The 15,813-nt window shown below is 36.4% G+C and overlaps 1 protein-coding gene across 3 annotated transcripts in view; it reads left to right on the plus strand.

Moving 5' to 3' along the window:
• DPP10 (dipeptidyl peptidase like 10) overlaps window positions 1-4,236 on the plus strand; it is a 1,279,923-nt gene extending 1,275,687 nt beyond the window's left edge. For all 3 annotated transcript variants that reach the window (XM_036421268.2, XM_036421267.2, XM_045575259.1), the window contains exon 26: window positions 753-4,236. In XM_036421268.2, the coding sequence (XP_036277161.1) occupies window positions 753-893 (141 nt within the window). In that variant the 3' untranslated portion in view covers window positions 894-4,236. The remainder of the gene's footprint in view (window positions 1-752) is intronic.
• Window positions 4,237-15,813: the final 11,577 nt, after the last annotated feature.

Consider the following 15,813-nt stretch of genomic DNA (forward strand, 5'->3'; position numbering starts at 1 on the left):
ATTAATGTCACAACCTTTGTATTTGTATTTGGGGGTGGGGGAGTCACTAATGTCTTTTATGTTGTCAAAGTAAAAATTGCATTGCACAAGATTAAACAAACAAGGAGGACTTTATTTAAGACTATTGCAATAAGGGAGAGAGACTAAATTCAACTCTGTTGCAATAAAGGGCTGAGAAAGCTTTGAAGCTAGGGAGGAAGAACTCATAGTGCACTTGCATTTGGCTTTACCAAAAGGTAATGTAAACTTTCTTGTATCTTTATGACAAATCCCTTCCTCAGAGACTGCAAGATAGGGGTGCTTTCTCCTTCAGTGCTTATATGTCAAAGAGATGGCTTTCAGTCCTTGAGAAAGACCTTCCCTGGATTGTAAAACTGGCAATAAACAGAAAGAGCATTTACATACATTTCAAAGGGACAGAGAATGAATTTATAATTTCAAGTTTACTAAAGTAAATAGGTAAGAAAAGGGAGGTCAGGAGCTTATACTTATGAAGAAACTGTCTAATTTCCCCCCAAATAAATCTCAATTTAAATACATAAAAATTGGATGTTGTTTTAAATGTTGATTATGATATGATTATAATAAAAAGGAAGATTTTTGATATAAAGAACTCAGAGTGTAATTAGTTGAGATTTGGTTAGATATTATTACCTGAAGATTTTTTTTTGCCATTTGATGAAAAAGAATGGGTTCTGAGGGACAATACTTGCTCTGGTAACTTTAAATATCCTTTCTCCTCAACACCTTAGGTCTATCCAGATGAAGATCATAGCATATCTGAGAAGAGCAAGTATCATCTCTACAGCACAATCCTCAGATTCTTCAGTAATTGCTTAAAGGAAGAAATACCCATGATACCACAGGAACCAGAAGAAGAAGAAGATGAATAATGGACTCTATTTATATAGAACTAAGGGGATACTGAGGCTCAATGAAATCGAACCAAGAGACTGTAATATTGTAGATGCTGCAGAATTCCAAGGGCAGCTTCAGGAGATGACACTGGAACAGCACACTCAGAGACAATAAACTAGAATTTGAATACAGATGTCCAAGTCTACTGTTTTGCCAAGGGTGCAGAACCTGTTTCTTGTGAAAGGAAGGTCAAATGGTTGGTTTCTTAGGAGAAATTAGTTTTGCATTACAGTAGGAATAGTGCATGTTTTTTGTTTTGTTTTTTCCTGTTATGCCCTCTTTGTTCTGTAACTAGTTGTTCTCATTTTAATTTTAATGGCCACCATCTTTGCATACGATGCACAACTTATCAGTATTACAGTCCCTTATCTTGGTGGCTGAGCTGCAGCCTAACACTTGACTCTACCTTTACAATAAGTGCAATTCCTTTATTGCCTATTAGTATGCTTAAGAAAATATTCAGTTAATAAAAAGAGGCTATTTTACGTAATTTCTGTTTACAAAAAAAAAGCATTGTTAAATGGGTCAAAGGTCATGTAGAAATATGGATTTTAGCACCTTCTGAAGTTCAGCCAATTACCAGTAGATATGATATTGTTAAACCAACATACGAGTGTGTGTTGAACAATATATATATACACACTTGTGCATATGCAATCAATAAATTTATCTTTACATGCTATTCATGCTACAGAGGATAAACTAGAAGAAATGCTCTTTTACAGGCTGTAATGGAAGCTTTGTTTAATGAGCCAAATATGATGAAACTTTTTTTTTTTTTCAATTCAAATTCTAGCTATTGCTTTTCTCTAAATGTTTGAGTTGTGTTTGGTATCGTTTTTAGTGGTTAATAGTTTTCTAGTTGTAATTTAATTATTTGGATATGATACCTTGTCACTTGTAAATTAGATACTTAAATATTAAATTATAGTTTCTGATAAAGAACTTTTGTTAACAATGCAATGCCACTGAGTACTATTTTGCTCTTTTGGCAGAGAAGGCTTTTTTAAAAACACTTGGTCCTTTTACTTCTCTCCCTCAATTCAGAATCAGTTCTCATTTTCATTGTAAAAGCAAAGCAAAGAGCTGGCAAGTTTTCTTTTGCCAGTTCCTATTTAGTAATTGGTGCCTGCCCAATCCATCTGTTACTGTTTCATTTAAATACTTCTTGAATTAGAAATGAAATATTTTTTATTCATTGATGATAAGTTCCCAAATAGCAGTGTCTGCTGTTTAACTTGAGATGAAGGCACAAGACACATTCATTCCTGGTCTGTGCTAATTTGCGGTAGTAAGCAACTGAGAAAATAAAATAAACTTCACTGTCTGAAGTCAACGTAAATCATGAGGGGATTAAATTTGGTGAGTAAAGTTCGAGTATCTTCGCACTTTACTTTAAGGATCTTCAAGAAGATATTGAAAAGTCTGGAAAAGTTTGGCTAAATCTAGGTAATAAACTATATTTTTGTGATTTACAAAATTTCTTAGTACAGTTCTGCATAAAAATGACATTAGAAGACCAGGAGGAAACTTAAACATGTCACAGAATTGCTCCTATTCTGTCAAAGGATCAATCCCCAAGTCTGGGTATTTGGATATGTGTGAGTCGTTTGGGAATATTCTGTTCTTCTTCTGAATGCATTGAAATTGTGTCCTCACCGCTCCATTGAATTCAATTTAAAACGAGAAAGGCTCTTTTCTGAAAGACTCATTTCAGGTCTTTCTCAAGAATAGTAAACACATTAAAAAAAGGTTGTAATATTTCAAAGGAAAGTTTTGCCTATTTTATTAAGATGGAAATTTCTTTTAAGGCTGATTTAAAGTCCAACTGCAGTTTTTAATCAATATTTTAAATTTCAACCACTAGAGATTTTTATGATGCAAATAATTATCTTGTCTGAAAGATGTGGTTTTATTGAATGTCTATTTGCGTAACATTTAAAACGTATTTACCTTTTGCTGTTCATCACTTCTCCTGTTTTATTATTATCAATGTTTATCTATTTTTCCAATTAATTTAATACAATTTATAATGTGAAAGACATTTGTCTGGAACCCACTTTCACCTTATAGGCTAAATAGATCTCAAATGAAGACATACCGCTTAGTAGGAAGGTGGACATTTTTTCATTTGTGTGATATTTTGAGTTTGAATAATTATGCCATTTTAGGTAAAGGATTGCTCACCAACACATAGACATCGGGTATTAGAGGGATTGCATAAGTGGACTTGCCCATTTATACATTTGTCTTTAATCATAATCCCGCTATTTTGAGTATATTGATGCATTCCAAAAGGTTCCTAGAACTCCAGTAGCAAGCTTTCCAAGTGACATTTTCCCCTTAATGTTAAAAAAAAAAAAATCAAGCCAAAATGTAAAGTAAAACAGGTAAGCTGTATTAAATCATCCACGGAGAAAAACACATAATGTTTTGAACCTATTTGGAAAGGCAAAAGTATTGTTTCACTAATTCCCTCCATGGAGGTCTCTAACTCAACACTTACAGATTAAGAAGCCCCTGCTGCTCTGTTTGAGTTTCCTGGCAGGACCAGTGAGAAGGGTGCTCATCTAACCTGAATCTCAGCCCTGAGAGGAGCCTCTTCTGATTGGGTATTTAGCACAGACATCATTCTAATGGGGAGTCTTGCAGAGGTCAGTTGTAGACTTCTTATATGACTTAAATATTGATCTTTACTATAAGGAGAATTGTTTAAGCCATTGTCCTCAAATGGTGGGCACCTGGGATGGATTTGCTCTCAAATCTCATTAAGACCATATGGCTTCTGTAATCATGTATGAAATACTTGGTTTGTCTCTCCTCACATGCCCCCCACCTTCACATCTGCAGCAATGAGCACTGCATAAATAATGCTGACTCCTCAGCTCTGCTCCATCTTTCACTTCCTGTTCTGGGGATTCTCTGATGCTGCACTTGTCTGTCTGCTGGAACCAATGGACTCATCCCTCACACACTTGAAACCAATACAAGAATCTTAATGCCTCATTAAAACCCAACTAAGACAGGAGCAAACAACTATATGTTCCTCTTTTTCTTCTTTCAGACATTCTACATGGTCCTTGGAAGGGCCATGAATCTCAGCTGCCCACACCTGCATACTTTTCCAGTTCTCTTTCACGTTTCACTCTTCTCAGTCCCCAGCACCTGTTTTCTAAAATCATCTCCCTAAGCAAACCACACGTGCATCAGCTGTTGAGTTGGCTCTGCTTTCTGGGCTAGTCCCTTATTGCCACAAGTGCTTACCATTTTGACTATTATAGGACTAGGAAATAAAGTGACAATAAAGAATTGCTTTCATTCAAGTTCCAATAAGCTGTTTCTATTTAGAATTTATTAGACTCTTCCTAAGTACCAAGCATGTGCTCAGTGCTTCATGTTCATTATTAAATTGAATCTTCTCAACATGCCCTAATACTATCCCCATTTTACAGATAAGAAACTGAGTCTCAGAAAAGAATGTAACTTGGCTAGCATTTACATAACTAATGGGTAAATAGTCTAAACCTTAGCTTCAGCTAACATAGAAGCTCACATTCTCGGCCATTATTCTCCTCAGCAATCCTTCAATAAGCAGGGATTTAACCCATGTTCACCCATGTAAGAGTGGAGTCTGAGTAGTTAAGCATATAGCTCCAGATATTTTTGAGAGCATTTGATAGCAGTATACTAAAAGTTAAATAACAGCCCAGTGTAACATGGTAGCTACATGGAAGGTACAAGAATCCTCTAATGTCAAGAGACTGTATCTGTTGGAGCTGCGAAAGAGTTATTCCTATTCATGGGAACGTTTGCCCAGAAATCCACAGCTGTGTCTGGGAAGTCATTAGTAAAATCACTTCCTCTTGCAGTATGCCAGTTATATTCCAAAATTATTCCTAGAGGCATTTAAAGCAGTATATTGATCAAAGCGTCAGACTTGTAAACATGATAAGATCACCCGGAATTCAAACACTGCAAATCCAGAAAGCATGTTGTGATATTTAAAAGCTTCACTGACATCCACAATCCTATTTACAATTCAACTTAGGAAAATTTGCATTACCTCACAATTTTCTATCATTATAGGCCATAGAGTTTATTGACTACTGATCAGACCCATTCTCATTTCTCTTGGCAATATTTCAGCAATTTTTGAAGAGAGAGGCTGCAAATTCAAAAATCTTTTCTCTCATCAGAGGCAAGGGTGGAAGGCTTTTTAAAAAATTAATAAGTCATATCAAAGAACAATTTTGATTATTTTTCTATTAGACTTCTAATCAAATTTAAGATAGTCTGATACTAGCATGACAGGCTTTTGATATAGTATCTTGATTGCAAGGAGTGTCTATGCTGATGACTATATCTGTCCTTTTCTACCAAGCCTAGCACCATTTTAACTAAGTAATCACTGGCATAATTACAGTTTGCAAATACAGAATTTCAGACTGCCAACTGATATAATAAAAGCCTAAGTGACCATTATGGCGGAACGACCAGATTGACTGGTCGCTATGATGTGCACTGACCACCAGGGGGCAGATGCTCAATGCAGGAGCTGCCCCTGGTGGTCAGTGTGCTCCCACAGGGGGAGTGCTGCTCAGCCAGGGATGGTGAATGCAATGGCCTTGGGGGGAGCCTCTCCCACCCTATGGCAGCACTAAGGAGCACTAGCTGAGTGGTAAGGGGCAGCAAGCAGGCAGGCAGTAAGGAGCTAGGAGTCACGGACTATGAAGGAATGTCCCAGACTCTGAGAGGGCGCAAGCTGGGTTGACAGACTCCCCCCACTCACACACACACACACGCACACACACACACACACACACACACACACACACACAGTGCAATAATTTCTTGCACCAGGCCTCTAGTAGCATCATAGATGAAGAAATCAGGATTTAGGGAGGTGAAATAACGTTCCAACAGGGTTACACAGTGTATAAATGACAGAATCGGGATTTGAACACAGACCATGATGACCCCGAAGTCCTTGCACACATCTATGATTACAATCTATGATTATTTTAGCTGGTGAATTTCTAAGGTTCATTGTGCTCATCTTTAGGTTAGATTTAACATTCAAGTCCTTTCCTGTGTCACCATACAGTAATCATCTGGTTCAATTGCTAAATGTAAGCTTAAAAGTGCTTTAAATACTAGTGACCCAATATGTGGGCAGTTTGGACATCACTCAGAGTTTACCAGAAACACAGACTCTCAGGTACCACTCTAGACCTCCTAAATCAGAAACTTAATGGTAACAAGGTCCCTAAGTGGTTTGTATGCACAGAGTGAAAAGCAATGGCTTATGTGAAAACAACCTTCATTTACTCACATCGAAATAGAGTTAAACTTGGGTGCTTCTATGGGTGGCTAACAGGTCAATGGGGTAATCAAATTCCAGGCTCCTCCCACCTTTACACTTTTCTAGCTTCAGTCTGTTATTTGTCTCCTTCAATTGGCTTCCAGATCACTGCGGTGTCCCAGGAAATATGTTCTTTCACTGCAATGTCCACATGTAGAGGGGCAACCTATTTCCTTTTATCAAGAAAGACCATTTTCTCCACATATCTTAGACAGAGTTCCCTTCAAGTCCCCTGGTCCAGGCTTCCACTGAAAACTCCTAGCCTGGATATAAAGGAGATTGTGACGTCACACAGCTGAGATCGCCACCCTTCTTAGTGAGGATGAAACAGGAAGGCTGGTAAGAAGTGGATGCCTGCCCCGAAGAGACTGGTATATCCAAACAAAGGCAACAGGGCCCTTCCTGCTGGCATTGCGGCTCAATGCACACTCAAAGCAGTGAGCAGCGAGGGCTGAGGGTTGTACAGAAACCCTTTCTTTGATGGTGTCTTAAGTTTTCTTCCCAGAGGACCTTAAACATCTGACACACCTTTCATTCCTAAGACTTTTTTTTTAATTGATTTTTACACAGAGAGGAATTGAGAGGGATCGAGAGTTAGAAACGTCGATGAGAGAGATACATCTACCTGCTGCCTCCTGCACACCCCAACTGGGGATGTGCCCACAACCAAGGTATGTGCCCTTGACTGGAATCGAACCCGGAACCTTTCAGTCCGCAGGCCGACACTCTATCCATTGAGCCAAATCAGTTTCGGCCATTCCTAAGACTTAATGCACGGGTACCTCCCTCATCTTTTCTTACCTGGGCCCCCCCCCCCCCCCTGCCTCCACACACACACACTTCATCATTGACACACTTTCCACTGCAGGCAAGCCGTTTTGAAATTTGATTGCTCTGTTAACGGTCCCACTTTGCAGGCTTTATTTGTTATCACCCAATTTATAAGGGCCCAAATTGCTAATCACACTGCAAGTTCTCCTGATTGATGGATTGTGGAAGGCCTATTCCAGTGAGAAAAGAAAGGCCTGCTGAGGAAACAGGGTAGCACAGCCTCCCCTGTCACACGCACTTCCAATGGGTGTAGCTCTCCTTACCCTCCACCCTCTGTCCCTCTAGGACAGCATGTGTGACTTTTAATGATCTGCATGGTGTAATTAGATTGTGAGCCTTTGGGGAGAACAAATTGTCAATTTTCTTGCCAAGACAAATGGAAAATTGCAACTTCACAGTTGGCTTCAAATTATGGAATAATTCAAAGATACGCTGTGCTTTCTATGAGCTAGGTACTGTGCAATTTGACACAACATCAGATCCTTCATTTTTTTTTTTTAACACTTAAGCTAATTAACACATATAATGTATAAATGGATATTTTAGTGTAAATGTTACCACTGAGTCATTATTTCCTAAAATGTGCTAGCATATTCAAGGATGTTTAAATTTTAATGGAGTCATTTATAACCTCCCCCACATTGCTGATGCTATTTCCTTGTTTTGTCCATGTCACAAGGCCTCTATGGTCCACCGTCACACTGACAGTTGGTCTGTATGCAGCTTCCTGTCCCACTCTCAATTGTAAGGAAATTTATAGTAAAGCCCTGCTATTTTCTGACAATTATTTCTCCATCCAAATCACCACTGGCAGAGGGACATTGATTTGAAAAATTTAGTTTAGTTTTCTTATTTTGTAGTTTTTTAACAGAAGAAAAGAATTCACATCCTATTGAAATATTCCAGAGAATCTATACTAAAATAGAGAAATATGTAAATTGGCTGGGTGGGGCCACGGCCAAGAGTTCTCAGCCCGCCTGCACCAGGGTTTCAAAGGGCAAAGAGAGGAAGGGAGAGCAGACAGGCAGTTAGGGAGATCAGGCAAAAGAGGAGAGAGCAGATAGGTAGTTAGGGGGATTAAGCCAGGAGGGGTGAGCAGTTAGGGAGATCAGGACAGCAGGGGAGCAGTTAGGGGCACCAGGACGGCAGGCAGGTGAGTGGTTAAGAGCCATTGGTTCTGGATTGCAAGTGGGACCCCAGATTGGAGAGGGTGCACTCTGGGCTGAGGGATCCCCCCCATGCACACATTTTGTGCATCAGGCCTCTGGTCTATACTAATAAGGGGGTAATATGCTAATTAGACTGGACAAAGCAGTGGTGAAGGGGCCTAGGCAGAGGTGGTTAGGGGTGATTAGGCTTGCAGGGGAGAGCAATTAGGAGGATTAGGCCCACAGGAAGATGAACTTTTAGGAGCCAGTAGTCCTAGATTGTGAGAAGGATGTCCAACTGTCAGATTATTCCCAATCCTTGAGTGATTGGGCCAAAATTGACAGTCCAACATCCCCTGAGGGGTCCGGGATTGGAGAGAGTGCAGGCCGGATGGAGGGACCTGCCCCATGCATGAATTTTATGCACTAGGCCTCTAATAAAAAATAAAATGACCTCCTGCCCCTAGCTCACCACCTGATGTTAGAACTCAGTTTTGTATACTCAGCTTAGACCCCAAACAAGTCTTTTTCTTTGTGCTTTACTAACTTTCCTTTCAGTGTGCTTTCCTCATTCCTTAGGCCCAGAACACCATGCCACTGGGATGCTTTTGTTTTGTACCCAAGTTGAAATGTGTTAGTGAAGGGAGTAAAAGTTTTGGTATACAAAATTATATTTTTTAACTTCATCTGTATAATGTGTGGAAATTTTCTTAATTTTATTCTTATTAATTTTTTTTTTATCAAGTTTTATATCTCTGCCGAAACCGGTTTGGCTCAGTGGATAGAGCGTCAGCTTGAGGACTGAAAGGTTCTAGGTTCGATTCCTGTCAAGGGCATGTACCTTGATTGTGGGCACATCCCCAGTAGGGGGTGTGCAAGAGGCAGCTGATAGATGATTCTCTCTCATTGATGTTTCTGGCTCTCTATCTCTCTCTCTTCCTCTCTGTAAAAAATCAATTATATATATATATATATATATATATATATATATATATATATATATATCTTAAGTTTCTTTCTAATTCTCCTTAAACACCAAATTTTTTTCCATTTTCCTATCATCCTATATAATAAAACCCTAATATGAAAATTGACTGAGTGGGAGAATGAGCAGTCACTATGATGAGCACTGAACACCAGGTACAGACGCTCAATGCAGGAGCTGCCCCCTGGTGGTCAGTATACTTCTATAGGGGGTGCTCTGCTCAACCAGAAGTTGGGCTCATGGTTGGCAAGTGCAGCAGTGATGGCAGGAGTCTCTCCCAATTCCACTGCAGGCAGGTGGTAAGGAGCAAGGGGTCCCAGACTGTGAGAACCTTGGATTATGAGAGGGATGTCTGACTGCTGGCTTAGGCCCATGGGGATCAGGCCTAAGCCAGCAGGTGAACATATCCCAAGGTGTCCCAGACTCTGAGAGGGCACATGCTGGGCTGAGGGACCGCACCCCCCCAGTGCATAAATTTTGTGCATCAGGCTTCTAGTTGTATGTAATGTCACAACAATTACTCTTTTTAATATGTATAATTTACATTATACCCTAACCTGTTTGTAATTTGCCAGGAAATAAGAAGCTAATTATTATTATTATTATTATTTTAATAATAGCTAGAATGAACTATTTGCTTAATTTGTACCTGGAATTAGAATAATCTTATTAATAGACTTATTTATTTCACTTTTTAAAATATATATATTTGTATTAATTTCAGAGAGGACAGGAGAGAGAGAGAGAGAGAGAGAGAGAGAGAGAGAGAGAGAGAGAGAGAGAGACATCAATTATGAGAATCACTGATTGTCTGCCTCCTGCATGTCATCCACTGGGGACCGAGCCCACAATACAGGCATGTGCCCTTGACCAGAGTCAAAGCTGGGACACTTTAATCCACAGACTGACACTCTACCCAATAAACTAAACCAGCTAGGTCTATTTATTTCACTTTTACTGTAAAGCATATGCAGAAATTAAGTACAATCAATATTTAAATATTTACATGGGGAAAATGTAAGCTTAGGAAAGTTAAGTGAGTTACTGAAAGTCAATGGATTGGTTGCATTAAGATATACTAGTTGCTGCAGTAAGAAAAAAAAAATCAGTATTTAAGTAAATAAAACTTTATTTCTCACTCCCATGATGTCATATGTAGGCAGGTGAGAATTCTCTCTTACCTGCTACCAGAAACATACAACTCCATACTGTAACTGCAAAGGAAGAGAAGATTGAAGGAGACCCCCAATACCAGCTTTCAATCTCCAGCTCTCAAAACTGACATTCACTGCATCTGCTTGGAACCCATTTTCTGAGCACACTTCTCGGTGCCCCAACCTAACAGCAAAGAGATTGAAAAATGCAGGGGAACAAATGGAGAATAGAGGGAACACTGGCCGTCACTATAGCCCACCATTCTGGACATTAGTCATTTATCTTGGCTCCTTTGATTCCTACACACACAGGACAAACTGACCCCACCTCAGGAGACACATGCCCAGTCCTAGCTCAAAGTCTGCAGGTTGTGCGTAGTCTGAAGACATTTGAAATATAAAATGATTTGTTTTCTTTTCTCTTCTTTTCTTTTCTTTTTTTTTTCCCCTTAGAAAGTGGAGCAATAATGGGATAATCAAAATAGTCCCATCTGAATAAAGAAAGAATGGTTAGGGATGCTTTGAGGAATAACACAGCCTTCCTACCCTGTCTCTTGCCTTACACCCAAATATCTTAAGTATAAACAATCAAATGCCAGTTAAGATAGACTCATATATTTTTAATATTAAAAAAATGGGAAGGTTTCTTATGCATTTAGTTTCAAAAAGATCTACATCCAGCAGCTATACCTAAATTAATTTTAAAATATAATTAAAGAATATACACAATCTTTTGAGAGATAGGGTATGAAAACTTCATTCCTTAACACTCACAACACTAGTGGCTAATTTAAGATCATCTGTAGCAATCAATGACCACGTCCTTTATTTGATCTTCGCCTTGATCTTCTACTCAAAAGGAAGATTTCATTAAGCCTTTTCCGTTCTGAGCCTAATTTAATTGAGTATAATATCTAGATACCTTCTATGATTTTCTTCTTAAATTTATTTTTAATGAGCTACAGTTCACATAAGCATACAATTCACTTTATTAATATGTACAATTCAGTAGTTTTTAGTATATTCACAAAGTTATGCAAACATTACCACTGTTTTCATAATATTTCCACCATTTCAGAAAGAAACATTATAATTTATGCAATCACCCTCCATGCCTCTTTTACTCAAGCCCCTGAAAACTAATTTACTTTATTTTTCTATTGATTTGCCTATTTTGGACTTTTAATATGAATGTAATCATACAAAATATGGACTTTAATGGTTGATTTCTTTCACTCAGTGTACTGTTTTCAAGGTTGATCCATATGTTGGCATGTATCAGTACTTCATTTTGTGTGTGTGTGTGAGCGCGCGCAGCATTTTATTTTATTTCATTATTTTTCCATCATCATTTATCCCCCATTTACTTTTAAAAGTAAATACAATTGACCACAAAGGATGTTAAAATACTCTCTTTTCCAACTACATCTCTGTGTAATACTTGATATTTTATTTATTTTATAAAGTGTTACATATGTCTCCCTTTTCCCCTGATTGCTCCCCCACCCCAACCATTCCCACCCCAGGCAAGCCCCCACTACCCCAGTATCTGTGTCCATTTTTTACGGATATGCAATACTTTATTCTTATTTATGGCTTAAATGCATCCTATTATATAGATATAGCACATTTTTCTTTTTTTCTTCTTCTTCTTTTTAATATATTTTATTGACTTTTTACAGAGAGGAAGAGAGAGGGATAGAGAGTCAGAAACATCGATGAGAGAGAGACACCAATCAGCTGCCTCTTGCACACCCCTTACTGGGGATGTACCCGCAACCAAGGTACATACCCTTGACTGGAATCGAACCCGGGACCCTACAGTCCGCAGGCCGACGCTCTATCCACTGAGCCAAACTGGTCTCAGCTATAGCACATTTCTTTATTTGCTCAGTGGACATTTGGTGTTTTGTCATTTTGAGACTAGTTATGAATATGATGCTATAAATATTCATGTAAAATTTTTGTGTGGATAGGTTTTCAACTCTCCTGGTTATGTACCTAGGAGGAAAGCTTCTTGGATGTATGGGAACTCTGTTTAACTTTTAAGGAACTACAAACTGTTTTCCAAAGTGACAGTATAATTTAAGTTTCTACCAGCAATTTCGAATGGTTCTAATTTTTCACATTCTCACAATGATTGATGTATTTTATGTTTCTTTTATTATAACCATTCTTCTGGATGTTAATTTTTTCATGCTTTTCATTTGCTTTTTCCTAATAAATAATAATATTGTGGATCTTTTCATTTACTTATTCATTATTTGTATGTATATCTTTTGGGAAATATTGAATCAAAATATTTGCTTCTTTTTAATTGGATTGTCCTTTTTCATATTCTAGATATTAATCTTTTATCAGACACATAATTTATAAATATTTGTTTACTTTATGTGTCTTTTCATAGAAGTCATATGTGAGTTTGTCTCTTTGTGCTCTTACACTTTTTATAACCCTTAGCTTGATCCATTTGTTCATTAAATGTCCCAAAGTTTTAAATCTTGTATCTCAGCATTCATAGTCATTTGAAAATTTCTATAAAGAAAAATTATTGGCTTTAAATATTTCCTTACAGTTCACACAAAAAAAAGTATGGCCAGTGACTCCGTTTTCTCCTTAAAATTTTCAAAATAATTGATTCCCTATCATTCTCCAAGTTTACTGAGGAATTAATTTAGGTTTAAAATTGTTATGAACTTCACAAATTTAAACACACTTTATGGCTTTGATCCATTGAGGTGATTAAACTAACTGATGCTGAGAGCATGCTTTTGTCATACTGTTGGACCCTCTTTAAGCTGCTCCCTATGCTCTTTTGGCGAAATCCATGCAGCCTGAGATAGCTTTTTTCTTCGTGGTTTGACAAAATATTCTATGTTTTCTTTGTAGCTTTTTTTCCAGAGGTGGAGCTTTGGTTCTTTACAATACAAAATTATTTTTATGCATTATAATTTGAGTAACAGAAGTTTTCATTGTTACTGGGTTGATCATTGTTTCTAAGCTCTTTCAATGGCTAAAAATTATAATTTTAAATAAAAATTTAAATGTGTCCTCAGTTAAGTACTCATTTAAATTCTTAATGAATCTAAATAGTTATTAATGTATTCTAATTCATAATTCAACATTACAATCTCGAGGAAAACACGCCCATCTTGTCACTAATAATAAGATTAGTAAATCATATTATATAATTTTTTCCAATCCTTATTGTATAATGACAAATTACTGCATTTAAAAATCACTTGAAACAAAAGCTTTCAATATAATTAAGCTTTATACTCAATATAAAGTTAGAATTACTGGTTTTACATTTTTAATATTTAAGCACTGCTTATTACTCTCAATTGTATTGATCAGTAATCTAAAATACTTGCATGATTCAAAGTTAAAGATATAAAAAATAAATATAAATTATATCTTATTCCTCTTTCCTCAACTTATTCTTCCCTCATACATAACACTTAAAATGTAGTTTATGTATTCATTTTAAACCGTATGAATTGACAATATATATATATAGATTAGTACTCACCTCTACCTTTCTAAATAAACGGTGTTACATTAAGACATTTCTCCACCTATTTTTTTTTTTTTTTACTCAAAAATAAATCCTGAAGATCACTTCATAGGATTATCAGGATGTATTCTTTATGCTTTTTCCTGGTGCATATTACAAAAATATGATAGAGATAATACTGCTATTTTGAAGCATTGTATTAAATTTATAAATTATTTTCAGAAGTAATATCTATATAATGTTGAGCCTCCCCAAGAAATAACACAGCATGTCTTTGGATTTATGTTTCATTCAGAAGTGTTTTGTAATTTATCTTATATGGATTTGCATATCTTATTTTAACTTAGATATTTTTATTTTTGTTCTGTTTTATTTTTATACTAAATCAGTTCTCTTTTTTATAACTAATTTTTGGTTGTATACACAAAGGCTATTGATTTTTTATGTCATTCTGAATCAGCTATTTCACCAAATATACTTAGTTTTTAGGATAGTTTTTTTTTAAATTTCTTTAGGAAGTTATCAGATATAAAATATCATACACAATTAAAGGTATTTTTACCTTTTTCCCTTATTTGTGATTAAATATTCTGAGTATTATTTCTATGAAATCTGGCTTTATATATGTTTTAATTAGATAATTTTAAACTCAGAAAAAGGCATAAAAATAGATACCATATGAATGAATTGAAAGAAGCCTGACTTTGTTCATCAGTTTATGTTGTTCATTATATTCTAGAAATGATCCAAAGTCAAAAAAACATTGATCAGATTGTCAAACCTCAGAGGAAAGGTAAGGAAGGGTGAGAGTTTAGAGGGAGAGGTTAACCAAAGGACTTGTATGCATGCATATAAGCCTAACTAGTGGATACAGACACCAGGTGGGGTTAGGGCATAGGTGAGGGATGGGGGGGGCAATGAGGGGCTAAGGACACATATGTAGTACCTTAATCAATAAAGAAATATAAAAAAGAAAGCCTGATTTATTGCTATCTATAATTAATATTTTTCTTTATTGTTAGTGAAATAAAATTATCAGATTTTGCTTCTTCAACAAATTTTCATATGCAAGCAGAAATTATTTGTTTGAAAAAGAAATAATATTATTCAATCAGATTGTATAAAAGAACTACTCAATTTTCAGCATAAATCTTAAATTGTGAGAGCATATTTTCCCCAGAGCTCAAAAGAAAGCTTAAATATGCAAATATAATCTGATATCCTTGAGTAAATATATCATCTTTATACATATTTCCACTCCTGGAATTTAGTGGAAATAGACATTCAGAAGGTACTTTGTAAAGATGCTTTGATTTCCTGAAATGAGAGACCTACTAGAATTAGTAAAGACTTCATTCAAACACATATAGAGAAAAAATAATTTATAACTTTAAGTGCAGTTCAACATTTAAATTGGAACACAATTACTTATTTGCCAGAATATAGTTTTATCTCACTGGTTAAAAGTGTCATTGGAAATGGCAGTTGACAAATTGATTCATTATAAATAAACAAAGTATCCTCCCAACTTCCCCAATTTCCAATGAAACACTTGTGTTTGAAAAATATGATATCTGAGCAACCTTTCTTTCAAAAAATATATCAGTAAAAGTGCAGAATTTACATAAACAGATCAGGTGTCAAAGACAATCATTTAATTATAAGTTTTATGAGCATGATATACTTTTATTTATTTCTAAGATATCAATTTCTATAGAATCTTAATACATTTTAATTGGTTACATATTTTATTGACATATGCTGAGTATTTCTAGTGGCCAGACAAAGTATATGACCTGAATGAGTAGGCCTGGCTCTCCTTAAGTCAGTAGGTAAGATTAGCCATACATGAACTAAGAGAAAAAGGAGAATATATTCCCACTAGAAAACAAAGCTAT

The sequence above is a fragment of the Pipistrellus kuhlii genome, unplaced genomic scaffold (assembly GCF_014108245.1).
Source record: "Pipistrellus kuhlii isolate mPipKuh1 unplaced genomic scaffold, mPipKuh1.p scaffold_m20_p_7, whole genome shotgun sequence".
In the NCBI taxonomy this organism is placed as follows: domain Eukaryota; kingdom Metazoa; phylum Chordata; class Mammalia; order Chiroptera; family Vespertilionidae; genus Pipistrellus; species Pipistrellus kuhlii.